The sequence below is a fragment of the Carcharhinus amblyrhynchos genome, chromosome 18 (assembly GCF_965287045.1).
Source record: "Carcharhinus amblyrhynchos chromosome 18, sCarAmb.v2.hapA, whole genome shotgun sequence".
NCBI lineage: Eukaryota > Metazoa > Chordata > Chondrichthyes > Carcharhiniformes > Carcharhinidae > Carcharhinus > Carcharhinus amblyrhynchos.
In genome coordinates, this window is record NC_137341.1 from 47,940,295 (window position 1) to 47,960,642 (window position 20,348).

The 20,348-nt window shown below is 40.4% G+C and overlaps 1 protein-coding gene across 3 annotated transcripts in view; it reads right to left on the bottom strand.

The window, feature by feature from the left end:
• The window catches only part of LOC145355099 (ubinuclein-1-like), a 73,233-nt gene that overhangs the window by 31,485 nt on the left and 21,400 nt on the right, over window positions 1–20,348 (bottom strand). For all 3 annotated transcript variants that reach the window (XM_080206966.1, XM_080206967.1, XM_080206964.1), the window contains exons 4-8: window positions 18,839–18,982; window positions 15,537–15,643; window positions 12,050–12,515; window positions 6,505–6,575; window positions 2,779–2,908 (exon numbers count right to left, since the gene is read on the bottom strand). In XM_080206966.1, coding sequence (XP_080063092.1) covers window positions 2,779–2,908; window positions 6,505–6,575; window positions 12,050–12,515; window positions 15,537–15,643; window positions 18,839–18,982 — 918 coding nt within the window. The remainder of the gene's footprint in view (window positions 1–2,778; window positions 2,909–6,504; window positions 6,576–12,049; window positions 12,516–15,536; window positions 15,644–18,838; window positions 18,983–20,348) is intronic.

Here is a 20,348-nt window from a genome sequence, read left to right on the forward strand (position 1 = left end):
TTAATATGAAAGCTCAAGGTACTGGAGGTTTGCAGGCTTGGAGAATGCCTTGTGGGAGGATTGAATTGAGACATTTAACAAAGTGCCATTTTTTGCGGGCATCTTCTTAATTTTACCTGCATGAATATCGCAGATAGTGACCACTGGCTACAGCCTAAGAGGTTACCGATTAATTTGAGGTGTTAGGAAAGCTCAATAGACCTGGTTTGCTTTTGAGTTGTGTGCTTACGCTCATGAGATTGGTGAGCTGCTGCTTCCTACGCTGGAAATGTTTTATGCTGAATCAGTTTCTCGTTGATTGCATTGTAAACATTGTATGTGGCTTGTTGCCCTGCCCTGACTGTATCTCGTCCATTGGTGATATTATGAGGAGGAGAAGCTGAAGCAATATAATTTTCTCCGTTACGGTCGTGTTCCTGCCTTCACACTGCACTATTTGTGTGCTATTTTGTAACTTCTTTTGAAATAAACTTTGGTCACACAACAAAAAGTGCGCAACAATACCACTGGGATTTAGCCAGCTTAAAGCAGCGCAGTGAGATCTAACATCTCACTGTTAGATTTCCCAATGCTTGCTCAATCAGGATTCCCCTGTGCAATACTGCACTCGCTTCCAGTATTATGTGAAGCAGAGTATGAAGAACGCAAAATCCAGAAATATGTTAATGAGCCAGTCTGGCTGTTTCATCAACAATTACCTGAATTGCTGAATACTAACCTGGTTCAGGTAGCCAAGAACAGAGATTGCTATGAAAAGTTGACTTGGTTCCAACCTTCCACCCTGGTGACTCATTATGAATGCCCAAAAGATGGATAGTTTGTGCACCTCTACTTTCTTGTCTACAGATGATTCTGAAGTAAAATGCCAGTGACAAAACTATAACGCTGAAGACATTTAACATGAAATCAATGCTCCATTTCTTTAGCAGCATCTCAAAACAAAATACTTCAATCAATAAATTATTCTGTGAAACATAGCGGCTTAATGTAGGAAAATATACTAACAATTCCGTACTAACACCAACCCACAAACCGCAATGAGATGAATGGCGTTTTCCAAAAGCTAATAGTGATGGGTAGAAGAATGCAAGTCAGAATACTTAGGAACATACGAATTAGGAGCAGAAGTAGGCTAATTCAGCCTTTTGAGCCTGCTCCGCCATTCAATCAGATCATGGCTGATCTTTCCCTGGTCTCAAACCCACCTCCCCACCTGTTCCCCATTTCCCTCTTTTAATTAGAAATATGTCTATCGCGCATAAGACATAGGAGCAAAATTAGGCCACTTGGCCCATTGAGTCTGCTCTGCTATTCAATCATGGCTGATATTTTTCTCATCCCCATTCTTCTGCCTTTTCCTCATAACCCTGATCCCTTTATTAATCAAGAACCTATCCATCTTGGTCTTAAAGACACTGAATGACCTGACCTCCACCAGCCTTCTGCGGCAAAGAGTTCCACAGATTCATCATTCTCTAGCTGAAGAAATTCCCCCTCATCTCTTTTAGCCTGAGGCTGTGCCCTCTGGTTTTAGTTTTTCCTACTAGTGGAAACATCCTCTCCACGTCCACTATATCCAGGCCTCACAGCATTCTGTAAGTTTCAATAAGATGCCCCTCACTCCTTCTAAACTCCAACAAGAGACCCAGAGTCCTCAACGTTCATCATACAACAAGCTCTTCATTCCAGGGACCATTCTTGTGAACCTCCTGGAAACCATTCAATGATTCAGACTCCACTGTGCAATGGGGCAGCAAGTTCCAACAATTGACCACCCTGTAAGAAGCAGTTCCTCCTTATCTCAGTTTTAAATACTGAGAAAGCTCTCCTCCTCTTCAAGAGGATCTTTTGCACCCACATGAACCACCAGGTTAACAACCTATGCCTGACTGTAATCATTCATGTAAATGTGAAACTGCAGTGTCAGTCTTGCTGATAAGTTCATACCGATGTACAAGCCACAAACACATGACTCATCGAAAGAGGAGTTTCCCCAGCAAAAAAGAGGTTCACTTAATAGCCAAGCAGCACAGCAGTAGCCATAATTAGATTGTCAATCAATTTTTCTCTGCTAATTATTGCAGTGAACTGTGCCAGCCTTACATGTGATATGAGCAGACAAAATAAAGACAACAAAGAAATCAGCTTGCAGAGATTGACAAGGATGAGAGATTACGTTGCGTAACATAAACTAATGAAGACTCTATCCAGCGGTGTATTGGAGAAACATGAAATGTATGAAGTCATGTGTTAACTATACAACCTTTGGGGATGGATGACAATTCATTGTCTTAAAACATAAAACCAGCAAATGATTTAATTAAATAAACCGTTGAAATGTGCTGCTGCTCAGAACTTTCAAAATTCAAAGATTTGCTCCTAAACCTCTATCAAAAAGGCAATTCGTACATAAACATCAGAAATATTTTGGATCAAATTTAAATGCTTCTAAGCAACAGTCTTAAAAATAAAATACTTCACATGCAAACTGGATTTGCAGCAAAAGAAAGGCTTGCTCTTAATACAAGGCCCCAGTGTAATAATACTCAAATTTACAGTCAATAACTAAAACTAGTAACAAAAAATTGTTACGTATAAATATATATCTCTTGGACAAGCTTATATCATAAATGTAGTTGGAATTATATGCTTTTAGCCTATTATAGCTTTTAAAAGTAGGATGCAACGCTTCTGCAAATAGTTTTCCTAATTTCAAGACAAGAGTTACAGCTGCAGAGTGGATTTTATATCTAGAACACTAATTTTCACATCAGTTACCTGCTCATTCATGTGTAGTTTCTTTGCCCTTTTGACCAGTGTGTCCTTGCTGCATGGTAAGAAGGATGCCAGGTGTGCGTAGACCCCAGAGCGGGCCTGGCTATTCAATTCACGGGACTGGAGTTCAATACTGAAAGCATAAACACATCAACATTGACTTGGACTACACAGCAAGAGTCTTGTTGAAATTAAAAACACCCAAATTCTCTCTCTAATGCAGCCTCTTACCACGTGACACATAACCATGAAAAGCATGGCAGTTCAAACAGCATCAGTTTACTGACTGAACACTTCGCATTTCTGAATATGAAACTATCATTCCTCTGCACTAAGTAACTGAATGACACAGGGCTAGTTTTGCCATCCCATCAATGACATTTGTTATTTGCATTACCTAACATAGATGGTATATTAGAACCAGAGAACAGTTACAAGCACAGAAGGCCATTTGGCTCATCTCATCTGTGCCAGACCAGGTGCCCTTTTGAATCCCACCTTCCTGCAACCAGCCCATATTCCTGTAGCTTACAGTACTTAAGGTATAGATCCAGGTACTTTTTAAAGAGTTTAGAGTCTCTGTCCCCACTACCAACTCAGCCAGCAAATTTCAGACACTCACCACCCTGTGTAAAAAAGTTCTTCCTCATGTCCCCTCTATCCCTACTGCCACTTATCTTGAATCTATGCCCCCTGATGCCACAATTCTCCCTCAAGGGAAACAACTTTATTCTGTCCACTTTTATCCTTTCTCCTCATAGTTTTGTCCACCTCTATCAAGTCACCCCTCAGCTTTCTTTGTTCCAAGGAAAATAAGCCCAACCTATCCAATCCCTCTGCATAGTTACACTTTCCTAGCACTGGCTACATTCTGATAAACCAAACTGTACTGTGCTCTGTTAACACCATTTCTTTACGTGGCATGGGGAATGTGATAGGGAAGCAGAAACACAGGCAAATTGCTCAGACCTACTGAGATTTTCCAGCAAATTGCTCAAGTTATGTCTCCTGGCGCCAGGGCTTCACAGGCTGGCAATGTGTATCAAGAATTCAGGTGGCGAGGGTAGCTGACCCTGCACTATTTTAAAGCACTTGGGCAGAAACTTGTATGGAACATGCTAAACTTCACACTGACATTCCTGATGCGAGAAGCTCTGTATTAATTCATAATAATTATCCCACTTCCAAAATAACACCAACACCACAGGTTCGTGGAATTCAGAATTCCTAAAATGCAGAAGGAGGCTGTTCAGCCCATTGAGTCTGCGCGGACCACAATATATACTTATATCAAGCTAACTTAGCCTGGTTATAGGAATAAAATTCAGTACTGTTTAATAAAGAGACATGTCGGAAAGTTTTGTCATTCACTCATCGAGTCACTTCTCAAGAATACCATATAAAGGGAAAACAACAACTTGAACTGAGACAGAACAGAATACTGATTGGACAGAAAGTAGACTTCGATTGGTAGAGGTGTTGTCATGGAGTATACACCAGCTGATTTGACCAATCAAATAACTGCCAAGCATTGTTGTGCTTTAAACCAGGCACTTGACTCTGACTGATCCAAGACATTGTCTTGGGGAACGAATGAGCAAAAGGCTGTCCATTATTTTGTTTCGCTGAAACAGATGCAATCTGTGCACTTGCTCTTTCAAATAGCCGCCACAAACAGGATGCTGCAATCAAGCCAACAAGACATTCTTCCTATCATACAAATGAATAATGTGGTATTTGAATTTCAGTGCCAGTGTGATGCTAGATATGTGGGCCATTTGTCCCAAATATTGGGAGATTGCATTAAACAGCATATCACAGCATTTTGCTGTTCAGAACGGGCAAAGTACAGAACATATCCAACAGTCCATGCTTACGACTCAAAACACTGTCCAACATTAGATGTAATTCCATGTTTGGACAACATCGGCTAAATAATTCTCAGCGTGCAAAGAAATTTAAGAAGGTCAGTCGGGCTCACAGTGTGGCACATGTGTACTAGAAGCTACGTATATTAATACATAGGACCCAGTTCTTCAGACAGAAGATGAACACACATTATGCCTGTTTCAGCTAAACAAAATAATTGACAGCCATTCGCTATTTTGTTCCTTAAGGCAATACCATGGTCAATCAAGGTAAAGCTGCTGGTTTAAATCTCAAACAGTGCTTGGCAGTTATCTGGTCAATCGCTTCAACAGGTGTATTCTCTATGACAACATCTCTACCAGAGTCCACTTGCTGGCTTCTCTTCTCAAATAGCATAAAGTGTTATTTTCCCTTTATAATGGTATTCTTGAGAAGTATCCTGATGGGTACAAGAGAAAAAGCTTTGACGCGTCTCTTTTTTCAACAATACTCGTATTTGTACCACCAAATGACTACTTGGATATAAAATTATTAGGCAGTTTGTTGTGTGCATCTAATTGAAGTAAAAACAATCCAAATGCTTCATTGAGTGATTACACGTATTTTGACAGGCCAACTTTTATTCGGCAGTTATTCCAGTTGGTCTGTCCACAAATATATGATAAACAGATCAAATAGTCCAAGTACAATAAAATACATTTGCCTTTAACAATTTAAGGTTAAAACAGCGTTTTTACAAAATGCTACTTCTAATTATTAATTCAAAATTATCGGAAGGTTCTGACAAGGCTCAAGCTAAGCATTACTTCAAAATAGTTCAAAACCTTCAAGCTGTTTGTCTAAATCTTTTGCTCAATCGGATTCATTTTGCATAAGAATGATTTTAGCCTAATTTCTACAGAAGTTAAAATTTATAGCACAGAAACAGGACAATCAGTCCACTAGTCCATGTTGGTACTTGTGCTCAACATAAACCCTCTCTTTATCCTACTTCACTGAATTCTATTTGCATATCCCACATGCACTTGTCTGGTTTTCCCTTAAACACATTGGTGCTTTTCGCAGCTGCTACTTAATAAAGAACTTTCTCTCCCCCGCCCAATTACTTAGTTACATTAAAAAGTAACAAATCTTTTACTGTTACCTTCTAAATAAGAAGTCTCACAATACTAGGTTAAAGTCCAACAGGTTTATTTGGAATCACGAGCTTTCGGAGCGCTGCTCCATCATCAGGTGATTGGGCAACGCTGCAAAAGCTCATGATTCCACATAAACCTGTTGGACTTTAACCTGTTGTGAAACTTCTTACCGTATCCACCCCAGTCAAATTCCGGCATCTGCAGATCATGGCTATCCCTTCTAGTCTCAGACTCTCGAACGAGAGGAGGTGGTGGCCTGGTGGTGTTATCACCAAAGTATTAATCCAGAAACCCAGCTAATGTTCTGGGGACCCGCATTCAAATCCTTCTACAGCAGATGGTGGAATTTGAATTCAATTTAAAAAAAATCTGGAATTAAGAATCCACTGAAATCGTTGTTGATTGTCAGAAAAACACATCCGGTTCACGAAAACCCTTTAGGGAAGGAAATCTGCCATCCTTACCCATCTGGCCTACACATGATTCCAGAACCACAGCAATGTGGTTGTCTTTCAAGGGCGACTAGGGATGGGCAATAAATTCTGGCCACCCAGCAACGCCCATGTCCCACAAATGATTTAAAGAAGTGGGCACATCTTTTTAACATCTGCCCTATCAAATCCTTGGCCAATTTTAAGGACCTCCATTAAGTCACCCCATTCTAATGTAAAAAGCTACATGTTTTTTGAAAGACAGTCAATGTTCAGTGGATTATACTTACTTCAGCAGAATATTATTGACATCTTGTGTGAAGAATTTCTGCTTCCCCTCTCCTTCTGAGGCTTTGGCAGCCTACAAGACAAGAATATCATCAGCTTTTTGTCGTAACTTCAGGTCCCTTCTAAAGCCTATTTTAATTGGATTAAAGAGCTGCAGTTCTTGATGATCTTCAGCACCAGTTTGTCCTAAGCAAAACTGAATGGCAACCAAGTACTACAGAAGAAGAAGAAAAAAGTTCAATTCAATAGCTTCCTGGCCACTCCACTTTCAAAAATAATCTGAAAAGATATCAACCAAATTAAAAAAAAACCCATAATGATCAATACTAATAAAAGTTAAATCTTGGTATGTATGTTAACTTTTTTTGGGGAGTCAGTCAATGTTTTCAGTCATAAAGAACCCATATTTAAGTATATAGTAATTGAATGCAATAATTGTGAAGTAAAAAAGTATTTATTCAATAGCATCACAAGTCAGTTTACATTAACACCACAATGAAGTTACTATGAAAATCCCCTAGTCACCACACTCTGGCACCTGTTCAGGTACACTGAGGGAGAATTTATCACGGCCAATGCACCTAACCAATATGTCTTTCAGACTGTGGGAGGAAACTGGAGCACCCAGAGGATACCTGCCCAGACATGGGCAGAGTGTACAGACTCTGCACAGTCACCCAAACCAGGCATCGAACCCACACCTCTAGTACTGTGAGGCAACAATGATAACCACTGTGCCACCGTGCTGCCTCACTGTATTCAGGTGGTGGGCAATTACTGGAGAAATTTACACGTTTTCTTATAAATAAGAACAGTCGTTGATTATTTAACTCAAAAAGAGTATAAATAGGAACAGGCTGAAACTGTAGTTAAGTTTGGAGGTGTCTGTATATAAAAGTATGTAAATTGTGTAAAGACTGGCTCCCGTTCTATCCCTCACCACCTAGTTTTCTGGATCAGAACATAGTTCATTCCGGATTAATTATTTGAACATTGCGTGCAATTGATAGTTTCTGAATTTATGAAACATTGGTTGTAAAGTTATGAAAGTATACCTCATACAGTCCTGCACAGTTGGATCCCTCACTGTTCCAGGTAAAAAAAAAATTCAGAGACTAGATTGTTAACATTCCCCATTTTAGTTCACTGGCTACAAACTTAGACAAAATCAAAGAATTCTTCACTCCAAATTTAAACTACTTTCCTCTGAGAAATAAATCAAAGCCAAAGCATTTTGAAAGAAAACCCACAGAACACGTGCCAGCCAATTTTACATGTCTCTGTATAACTGAAGTGACATTTCCATCCATTTAGGCAGTCTGAATACAAACATGGCTTAAAATGTTGCACCTCAATTTTGTTTCCTGCCCAGACAGCATACTTGACCTCATCACTGCAGTTTAGTTATCATTGGCAAAACTTTCTTTCAACGATTGGAAAAAAAAATCTACTTAAGAAATTCTTAAGAACTTAGGATCTTCATCCTGCAATTTTCTTCATGTCTATTGTTCTTCACTTGTCTCCAGTCTTTTGTGTGCATCATCAGATTGCAATGTTTATTGGGTCTTTGTTTAATTACAAAATACATTTTTTTAAAAAGAGTAAGTTGTCAACTTGTTTTGTCAAGACACACTTAAGTTTTTATGGTGAAGCAGAATTAAAAAATGGAAGACTAACGGAATCAGAGAGGGGTATGGAGAGGTCCATTTGAGAGTCAACCAAATTGAGCTGTGGCTCTGGAGTCACATGTAGGCCAGACCAGGTAAGGATGGCAGATTTCCTTCCCTAAAGGACATTAGCGAACCAGGTGGGTTTTTCCAACAATGGTTTCATGGTCATTATCACTTTTAGTTCCAGATTTTTACTGAATTCAAATTTCACCATCTGGCAGGATTTGAATCCAGGTCCCCAGATCTTGCTCTGGCTCTCTGGGTTACCAGTCCAGTAACAGTATCACTAGGTCACTACCTCCCCAAATGATGGAGGGAAATAGATACTGGAATGGAGTGAGGACAGGGGGAAGGAGGAAGGGGGAAGAGAACTTTCATGAGGATGGTGGTGGAACAAGGATTACTACCAAGAAGTTACTGAATTTTACTTCAGTTGATTGGCTTGCACAACCATGGAGCTTAAGTCCAATTTAAGATACTGGTGGACTAACTTTGGAACACCAAGACTACTCAGTTATACAACGGATTCACATAGTAGAGTATACAGTGCACAGTGAAATCATTAGAATACTGTCCCTGTGTTTTGGCCTCATTAACGCTTACAGTGATATTAGCCCAACTTACCACAGAAACACTCGCCTTTGGCATTGGTTCCAGCATGAAATATACTTAATGATGGGTTAAGACTTCATACTAAAACAATTCAAAGTTGGTTTATTAGAAGTTTGGCCAGATTTTCTGTAACCAGTGACCCAGTCTGATTACCACCTCATTCTTACTATAACAAATTATAGCATTTCTCAATGCTTGAACTATCTTGCTTGCAATCAATCAGTGGAATAAAAGGAGCTGCTCTTTCCTGGTTATGACTTTCTAAAGTTCTTTAGATTTTAGAACATTCCAAGTGGATTGGAAGTTAACAAATGGAGCAGAGCTATAGAAGAAAAGATGGAGCATGAAAACTAAGTATGACTGGTCAGTTAGCCTGGCATCAATCATTGGAAAAACAGTGGAACTGTATTGTTAATGACATCTCAACAATACACTAAGAAAATCAAAGTATGATCAGACACAATCAACATTATATTACAAAAGAAAAATGTGTTCGACAAGATTATTAGTTTTTTTGAGGATTTAACTGGAAAGGTAGATAAAGGGAAACAAGTAGACGTAATACACCCAGATTTCCAAAAGGTATTTGATAAGGTGCCACTCAAAAGATGAATACATAAAATAATGACTCATGGAGTTGGGGGGGTAATATATTAGCAGGGATAGAGGATTGATTAACAGATAGGAAACAGAGGGTAGGGACAAATAGGCTGTGACTAATGCAGCGCCACAAGCAACAGTGCTGGGCGTTCAGCTATGCACAATTCATATCAAAGCTGCAAAGCAATATAGACAGGCAGCAGGGTGACAGATGGAGTATAATGTGCGGAAGTTGGTGGTTTATGCACTTTGGTTTTGAGAATAGGAAAGCAGATTTTTTTTAAAATGGTGTGAAACTTAAATGCTGTTGTTTAGATAGAGTTGGGTGTAACTGTACAAGGAACACAAAGCTAACATGCAAAAATAGCCAGCAACTTGGAAGGCAAATAGCATGTTGGCCTTTACTGCAAGGGGATTGGAGTACAGGATTTTTTTAAAAATGCGACAAATGCACAGAACTTGGTGGGGCCACATGTGGAATACCATTATGGTTTTCGCGCTTAAGGAGGAATATGGAAGAGGAATACCAAAGGTCCTGGGATGAGAGACTGTCCTAAGAGGAGAGAACATAAGAACATAAGAAATAGGAGCAGGAGTAGGCCATCTAGCCCTTCGAGCCTGCCCCGCCATTCAATAAGATCATGGCTGATCTGTCGTGGCTCAGTTCCACTTTCCCGCCCTCTCCCCATAACCCTTGGCTGTATAACTTTTATTTCAGGAGTTTAGTAGAGTGAAAGGTGATCTTACTGAAACTTGCAAGGTTCTAAAAGGGCTGAACAAGACAGACATGGAGAGCTGCTGCTCTTGAATGGGAATGTGGGGGTAGCAGAGTCTCAGCTAAGGAATCATAGAATCCCTACAATTCAAAAGAGGCCACTCTGCCCATCAAGTCTGCACCGATCCTCCAATAGAGTATGTTACACAGAGCCCCTTCCCCACCCTATCCCAGTAACACCATACAAGACATTGGTAAGGCCGCATTTGGAATATTGTGTACAGTTCTGGTCACCCTATTACAGAAAGGATATTATGAAACCAGAAAGAGTGCAGAAAAGATTTACTAGGATGCTACCAGGACTTGACGGTTTGAGTTATATAGAGAGGCTGGAAAGCCTGGGGCTTTGTTCTCTGGAGCATAGAAGGCTGAGGGGTGATCTCATAGAGGTCTATAAAATAATAAAGGCATAAATCAGCTAGATAGTCAATATTTTTCCCCAAAGGTAGGGGAGTCTAAAACTAGAGGGCATAGATTTAAGGTGAGAGAGGAGGAATACAAAAGTGTCTAGAGGGGCAATTTTTTCACACAGTGGGTGGTGAGTGTCTGAAACAAGTTGCCAGAGGTAGTAGTAGAGGTGGGTACAATTTTGTCTTTTAAAAACCATTTAGACAGTCACATGGGTAAGATGGGTATAGAGGGATATGGGCCAAATGCACGCAACTGGGACTAGCTTAGCAGTTTAAAAAAAGGCAGTGTGGACAAGTTGGGCTGAAAGGCCTGTTTCCATGCTCTAAACTCTATGACTATTTACTATGGCAAATCCATCCAAATTACACATCTTTGGACTGTGGGAGGAAACCGGAGCACCCGAAGGAAACCCATGCAGACACAGAAAGAATATATAAAACCCACACAGGCCGTCACCAAGGTTGGAGTTGAACCTGTGTTCCAGGTGCTGTCTTTCAATCAATTGGGATAGAGATAAAGAGAAATTTTTCAAAGGCTGGTGAATCTTTCGAACCTTTACACTAGAGCGTTGTCAGTGTTCCATCATTAATCACTTTTAAAGCCGAGATGGATAGATTGCTAGCCTCTCAGGAAATCAGGAGAAATGAGGCAGAAGAGCACTTACACACTTGCTGAACATGGTGTTTGAGGGCCCACACGGTCCATTTCTGTTCCTATTTCTCATGTTCTTATGAAGTTGGATGGTCAAGGGAGCAAGAGGTGGGTCTCCTGGACCATAGAAGGTCAAAAATGGGATGGGGAGGGTGGGTAGAAGAAAGAGAAAGATGTGAGTTCAGGGCTCGGGCAGAGTGAATGTTTGGCCTGGTGTGCTAACAGAAAGGAACAGTGCAGCAGAGGCAGCCAACTGAATGGTCTTGACCCTAAGAACAACAAAGTTCACAAACTTCATGCATTTATTGTTGGAGGCGAGGGTTGAGGAGACAAAGGAAAAGGGTGTAAAGATGATGATTTCCAGCAGGGAGAGGAAGCCGGGAATATCTTTGTATTCCAGGGTAAGTGAACAGTTTTAACCCAGGAGATGAAGACACAATAACGCTTTATGTGGCCTAGCCAGATCCAGCAATGGATGCCTAAACCAGATGTCGCTCAAGTTTGCAACTCTTGGAATAACTTCCATTAAAACCATGTGACTTATGTGCCTGGAAATCCAGTCCTCAAAACCTAGGCAACTCAATTCAATTTCTTACTCATTATTTTATTCCTGTACAAATTTTGTGGAACTGGGGATTTAGAGAGTAATATTTGTGCCTTACTGATGGTTAAATACTACTCGAACTACCACATCTGCGAGGAGATATTGCCAAACATAACTTGAATGTTACATGTCACCCCCAATGACAGAAAGCTTGACACTTTTTATTAGGATCTCTTACACCTGGTGATTATTTTCCTGTGCTACTTGTTTCATTTGCATCTTACCTGTGTCAGCTCTTTAATACGTTTTTCTAGTAGTGCTGGAAGTCCTTCAGGCAATGTGGGAACCTGCTTAGGTGTTTGTCCCGCTGTTGAGTACTGTAGTACAGGTAGAGGATCACTGCCATCGTCAAAGTCATTAAGGGGACTCCCTGGGGGAGAGTCATTCAGAAGACGTTCTAAGTCTATTTCCAGCTCTACAGTGCTGGCCACTTTGAGAAGATCAGTCTCATTAGCAGATCCAATCAGTGAAAGCAGAGGGTCCGAAACATTAATGTTTAGTGAGCTGTTATCAGTTTCGTGAGGAATGCCTGCCATAGTTTGAGAGATGGGCACATTCTTCTGGTCCTCTCGTTTCTTCAAAGCTTCTTTCTCCTTCTCAAATTTTTTTAACATCTCTCTCACACCCAAGGCTCCCATGTATTTTTTCTTTTTCTTTTTATCTTCTTTATGAATGTTTAGTGGCATAAACCTGATTTTAAAAACAGCAGACATCATGGATGAGCAAAAATAAAAGACAGTCTAAATGCAATCAGTGTTTCAACTAAGGTCTCCATTTTTTTTAACATGATTGATTGAAGGACTGGTGCACTTGCGTTAATTAAAATTCTCATTAATTCAGGATCCATAAATTTGTAAGAAGCAGAAAGTCTACATTTGCAGCACTTGCAGAAGAAGTCCTTTTGAGGTACACTTGTCTTTTCATTCAAGGAGTCATAGAGGTTTACGCATGGAAACAGACCCTTTGGCCAACTTGTCCACGCTGCCCCTTTTTTTAAACCCCTAACTAATCCCAACTGCCCGCATTTGGCCCATATTCCTTTATACCCATCTTACCCATGTAACTGTCTAAATGCTTTTAAAAAAAGACAAAATTGTACCTGCCTCTACTACTACCTCTGGCAGCTTGTTCCAGACACTCACCACCCTCTGTGTGAAAAAAGTTGCCTCTCGGGATACTTTTGTATCTCTCCCCTCTCACCCTAAATCTACGCTCTCTAGTTTTGGACTCCCGACTTTTGGGATAAGATATTGACTATCTAGCTGATCTGTGCCCCTCATTATTTTATAGATCTCTATAAGATCACCCCTCAGCCTTCTACGCTCCAGAGAAAAAGATCCCAGTCTATTCAGCCTCTCCTTATAACTCAATCCATCAAGTCTCGGTAGCATCCAGGTAAATTTTTTCTGCACTCTTTCTAGTTTAATGAAATCCTTTCTATAATAGGGTGACCAGAACTATACACAGTTATAAAATGGTGACCTATTATACCATGTAGCTTGAAACTTTAGATGCACCCTGGCTGCAATGGCAGGGAATGTGACATTGGAAAATTCTGGCATTTTGTGTAATTGTTTTTGGACCAGCTTTTCAGTGTAAAATTGTTGGCATTATAGGGACGTTAGCATTCGAGTATGGACAAAATTCTAATATGGAACTCTTCAGGGTCACTTTCTTAAGATGATCGATAGGTGGACCGGTGTACTTGTGTTAATTAAAATATTCGTTAGTTCAGGATCCATAAAGTTGTATGAAGCAGAAAGTCAACATTTGCAGCACTTGCAGGAGAAGGTACACTTGTGTTTTCCTTCGTGTAACTTGAACACATGTGGGGTCCAACCAGTCCATGGTGGTGCTCATGCTCAACTTGAGCCTCGAATCCCTACAGTGCAGGAGGCCATTCGGCCCATCAATTCTGCACTGACCACATCCCACCCAAGCTCTATTCCTGTAACCCCACATACTTACTCTGCTTATCCATCTGAAACTCAGGGGCAATTTAGCGTAGCCAATCAACCTAACCTGCACATCTTTGGACTGTTAACCTCCTTCCACCTAAATGTACCATTGTAACCCCCATTCCATTCCCCCTTATTTGCTTGTCCAGATTGTCCCTACGTGCGTATGTATGATTTGCATCAATTACCCTCCGCTTCCCAGGGGTTTCTCTAATCTTGACATTGTGTGGGTAAGGGATGGACAGTAAAGGCAATTTATTATTGCTCCCTGGTCTCCCACTCAAATTACAGCCAGTTATCTGGAGAACCCCTAGGGACTTTCAGGGTCATGCATCTTAAAACATGGAGAAGTAACAATTCCTAAAATTACCAAAATAAAAGATTCAATATTTGCATATCATCATTTTTGGAACATTTCAACATTCTTACTTGTATAAATTGCGGCCACTATTTTCCACTGAAATCAGTCTTTCTAATGAAAAATGTGTTTTGGCATTTTGGATGGCAACAGGCTTCGAAAACTCTCCTTTCACTTCAGAGCCCTGCCTCAAACACACTACACTGGAATAAAGTTTTTGTTCACTTAACACTGTACAAAACATTACAAAAACAGCAAATCACTGTGGATGCTAGAATCTGAAACAAAGCCAGAAAATGCTGGAAAACCTCTGCAGGTCTGACAGCATCTGTGGAGAGAGGGAATAGAGCAACTCAATGTTAAGCTTCTGTTCATTCTGCACAGATGCTGGCAGACCTGCTGAGATTTTCCAGCATCTTCAGTTTTTGTTGTACAAAATACAAGATGGGCACTCCAAACTTTGTACTTAACCAATTGCAATGCTTCACGGATTAATATCGGAGACAGAATTCACCCCATCTCTTCCCAGTATCAAGTTAAATTTTAACCAATTGGGGGGGTATTGCAGTGGCAACAAACAAAATATCAGAGAACATTTTGTGATTTTTATTGTTGCCACTGCAATATCTCCAGTTCCAACTCAATTGATTAAAATTCAACTTGATATTGGGAAGAGACAGAGTACAAAGTTCCAAGTACACATCTTGTATTTTGTACAATAAAAACAGAAAATGCTCGAAAGTCTCAGCAGGTCTGACAGCATCTGTGGAGAAAGAACAGAATCTTAATATTTCGAGTTTGGTCATCCTGACTCGAAACATTGACTCTATTCTCTCTCTCCACAGATGCTGTCAAACGTGCTGAGATTTTCCAGCATTTTATTTTTGTTTCAGATTCCAGCATCCGTAGTGATTGCTATTTTATAATATTTTGTATAGTTTTGGTATAGCTTCAAATGAGAGCAACAATTCATACTACATTCAGGAGGAAAGGCTGCTGACAATTTGATTTTGATTGGCCAAGGCTTTGCCACGGAGAAAGCAACAGGGAACTACAAGTGCCCAGGTAATTCAAAGAAGACACAAGGCTTCAACATATTGCTTTTGTTTGCAAAGAATGGATTCTTGGCCTATGTTACTTCTCACAAATGAGCCACATAACGAGTTTGACTGATCATCTTAAATTGGTTGTTCCCTGTGGGTATCAGCACACTCAGGATTGTTCAGCGAGTGCTGCCAAATCATGGAATCATCTCAAACAGGGGACTTTTGTTTCAAGTTTAGCAAACACGAGCTGGCTGAGTGTGTTCAGGACTGTCTATATGAATACTTGAAGGAACATGTTGTTTGTGGATTCTCTTTCAAATGTAGGAACTTAAACTGCCACATGACTTACCCAGCCTGTTTGGAAATTTTGGATTTTTGAGATTTCTTCTCTTTCTCATGCCCATCTTCTTTTCTCCTTTTCTTCATCTTCTCATTACTTTCTTTTAATTTTCGTTTCTACTCAAAAAAGACAAATATCAGGACTAAAAACAAAGTAGTACTAGATAGAATTAACAGAACTGAAATCTACCCAAATTTTTTTTTACAACGAATGCAGATTGCAACTGGAAAGTGATTTTAATTAGCTGTTCAAAGTTTACAGTATTCATCTGGTTTAGGTTAAATTGACTTTGAATTAGGCACCTCATAACATGAAAGCACAAATTTTACTGTGTTCTTTATACCGCTGACAGCTCTGATCTTTGACAAAATTGGTTCTGTAAGTTTTCAGCTTTTTAAAAAAAACATTGGCGACTCAACTTCTCAAACGTCTGCAGTGCACATGGTGTAGGTACACCTCAGTGCTGTTTAGGAGCGAATGGCGGGCGAATTTTTACCCAACAATCGTGAAAGGGCAATGACACAATTGCAAGTCAGGATGGCGCGCAATTTGGAGAAGAGTTTGTAGGTGGCAGTGCTCTCATGCGTCTATTATCCTTATGCTTCTCGGTAGAAGTCGTCGCTGAATTGTCAAAGGAACCGTGGCAATTTGCTGCAATGCATCTTGCAGGTGGGTATGAACTGTTCTCACTATGCAGAGCGATGGTGGGAGTAAATGTTGAAGGTGGTGGATGGAGCGCCAATCATTTGGTCTGTTTGTCTTGGATGGTGTGAAACTGTCTATGAAGCTGTACTTTTTATAATTAAAACAGACAAGGTGCCAATGCCCAGGAGGCCCCGATTGTACCCCCTTCACTTCAGCAGGATCGGGCCGCAAGTTCCCTGTTAGTAGGAAGCTACTGTATTTTCCGCTAGAGTGAACCCCTCCAGCGGAAGGCGGAGGCGGCAACGCATGTATGAAACCCGCAAATTGATCAATGTGACAATCTGCACTAAAACATTAACACAACAGGATGGGAGGATTGCGGCCCAGATTTTTTAATGGTTTTAAATTTCACCATCTGCCATGCTGATATCTGAACCTGCAGCCTCACAGCACTACCGTGAGTCTCTGGATTGCTAACCCAGTGACAATACCACTATGTCACTACCTCCACTGCAGCAGCTACAGATGGTTGGGCCTAGGGTACTCCAAGCACCCTGAGGAACCCTTGCAGCAATGTAATGATAATGAAAGAAACGCTAAAACCTATAATTACAGAATCGAAGGTCCTGACCAGGAGTAGCTATATTGCTGTAATATAATCATTCCACAATAATAAAAGCACAATTTACATGCTTAAATATAATAATACAATATATTATGGTCACACTGTTGTTTATTTCACTTTTCTGTCTTTTTCATATATTTTAAACATTCTTGTCACTATTTCTACTTCAGCTGTTGCATGGTATTGTTTTTAAAGATTTTCCACAAGTTAAAACCATCTAAGTTTCACTATGGGCAGCATGGTGACACAGTGGTTGGCACTGCTGCCTCACAGCGCCAGGGACATTGGTTCAATTCCAGCCTCAGGTGACTGTGCGCAGTTTGCGTGTTTTCCCTGTATCTGGGCGGGTTTGCTCCAGTTTCCATCCCCACAATCGAAAGATATACAGGATAGGTTGCTTGGCGTTGTGAAATTGCCCCTTGGTGTCAGGGGGACTAGCAGGGTAAATACGTGGGGATAGGGCCTGGGTGGGATTGTTGTTGGTGCAGGCTCGATGTGCCGAATGGCCTCTTTCTACACTGTAGGTATTCTATGATTCTATTTCCTTCCCTACATTGGAGAATGGGTGTGGGAAAATAAGCTCTTGGTGAAATTCATAAACAAATAATTTACTCAGTCAAGATAAACTGATGTCAGACAGGTTAAAATTACAAGAAGCAAAACAGTTGAGATCATGTGGAAGATCTCACCGGTCCCTCCCACTCTCCTGGGATGCGAGTCTGTTATGGATAGCACATGACTCAAAGCCACCATTATCTCTAACTACTCTAATCTTGTTTGACTACTCGGAGATGCAGCTTCATGTTTAACAGAGAGAAACTGCTGAAAATATATAAAAAGACAAAGATTTCTGGCAGCGCGACAACAAAAGTTCATATTACAGAAACAGAGGCAGTCAAGAAAGGAAACAGAAAATCAACCCATCGCTGAGATCAAAAGGAAAGAGAAAAGAAAAATTCAAAAACTCTTCTTAAGTTAATAAAACAGACCACAGCTTGTCAGAATACAGACAGGAAATTGATATTTTTGACAGACCAACCATATAATTTGAGAACCATGAGCATACCCATAATACTGTGTGCAGTCTTGGCTGGGCAAGTGCTCATTATAAACAGGCAATTAAAGACATAGAAAGCTTATGACATGGATTCACCAGCATGATGCTGGGAATGATTAATTTTAAAGGGGGTGTCTTGGATTCATGCCTCATTTGAAAGACAGCACCTCTGTACAATATTCCTCAAGTGCTGCATTGGCATTTCAGCCTGGATAACGTGCTCAAGTTTCTGGCACGAGGCTTAAACCATGGCCATCTGATTCAGTAGTAGTAGTGCTAACACAGGGCCAAACATAAGTCTTAAAATATATTAAAAGGTATTTTTAAATATCTGAATCAGGAAAAAAATCCCAAGAGCATACATAGATGGTGGATTACTCTCACAAAGAACCAAATAGACATAATGGTTACTGTGATTGCCATCTGTGCTCTAAACCTTTTAATAAATGCTTAAACAAGCATATTTTCAAAAGGAAGAATATCAAACAAGGAGGGGGGGAGCAGAAAAATGTGTTTAAAGCAATTGGTTTCCAACTGAAGACACAGCTTCTCCTTCCATAGGTGAGGACACAAAGAGTGGTGAGCCTGTAGAATTCGTTACCACAGGAAGTAGTTGATGCCAAAGCATTGAATTTTGAATATTCAAGAGGCAACTGGATTTAGCACTTGGGGCGAATGGGATCAAAGGTTATAGGGAGAAAGCAGGATTAGGCTGAGTTGGACAATGAGCCATGATCATAATGAATAGTGGAGCAGGCTCAAGGGCCAAATGGCCTCCTTTTGCTCTATGTTACACAGTAACTTGCACTCTTCTGTCTAACGTCAAAATTGATCAAATACAATCCTGCCAGAAATTCTGGAAGTTTTTCTCTTAAAATGTCAGATTAGACTTTATGACATTGGAAATCTAAAGGTGCGGATATACGAGAGTAAATCACCTGCAGAATATGCAGCACATAGCAACTCAATTTTGTTACCCCTCACCTTTGGAGACTTTGTCTTCTTCTTGTCCTTTATAAAATCTTCATCCCCATCGGATTCAGATGCTTGGCGGAATTGCAACGTTCCACTGTTGATGTAAAAGCCACCCAGCTTGGTGGTTAAGGAGGCTGGGACTAGTTCGTCGTACTAGAATATCACAAAAGGAAGGAAAGTATTAGGTGCAATTGTAAATGACAAGACACACTGCTGAAATATGTCCTAATGATCTATTCCAAGGGAAAGGCGCAACTTTTTAAATAGCGTTTGGACTCGACTGACCAAGGAAAGATTACTTGCTGTCACTGACTTTCTTCAGGAGGCCGAGTGTGTGCCATAAAGTGCAGGGCTGCTGAAAAACTCTAATGAAATCATACACCATGACAATGAAACTATAGCTCATGAAAATGCTGAAATCCCTTAAATTGTTCTGCGGCAAACAACATACTTCCAGCCAACTGTTAAATAATACATAACCAACCGTAAAATATTTGTTTGGTTGTCTTATCCATTCACATGATTTACTTTGCTGGATAATTTTGCTTTTTGTTTCTGCTCCACGAAACATTTTTTGATATCTCTCTCTGCCAACTGTTAGTATTCTGAGACTGAGGATGATGATAAATGCACTGGAATGGAAATCCTTCCCTTGCATTGTGGTTAGATGACAGCAAGACTCAGTGATAGAGGAAAATTTATTTTATAACAAGGCACAGGGATAATTCCCATTTTATAATCTACTTTAATGCCAAAACTACTGTCAAAAGCAACACTAACACTTCCAAATCAGGCATAGTACGGCATTTTGTGGCAGGGTTGGAGTTTCGAAAACATTTAGAAATATTTTTGATTAGAAAACTCAGATGTTTAGCTCCTGCTCAAGAGATCAGCCATTTAGTTCTACAAGTAGATGCACTTTAAAATAAAAACTGAATAGAATCATAGAATCCTACAGTGCAGAAGGAAGCCATTTGGCCCAGCAAGTCTACACCAACCACAATCCCACCCAGGCCCTATCCCCACAAACACATGCATTTACCCTAGTTAATTCTCCTGACACTAAGGGTTAATTTAAAATGGCCAATCCACCTAGCCCACACATCTTTGGAATGTGGGAAGAAACTGGAGCACCCGATGGAAACCCAAGCACACGGGGAGAAGGTGCAAACTCCACACAGACAGTGGTCCAAGCCAGGAATCGAACCGGAATCCCTGGCGGTGTGAGACAGCAGTGCTAACCACTGTGCCACCATGCCGCCCTAATGATAGCTTGATGCCGAATTATTGTTAATTTTGAAATTTAGTATGGAGTGATTGCTGCTCTGCACTTTGCCAGCAATGAAACTCAAATTGGCATCCAGCCCCAGAAAAATACCAATTCATTTTTTTTTTAAAAGTAATGCCTGAAGTGGTTAGCACTGCAGCTTCACAGTGCCAAGGCCTCAGGTTCAATTCCAGCTTTAGGTCAGTGTGTGTGGACTTTGCACATTCTCCCCTTGTCTGTGTGCTTTCCTCT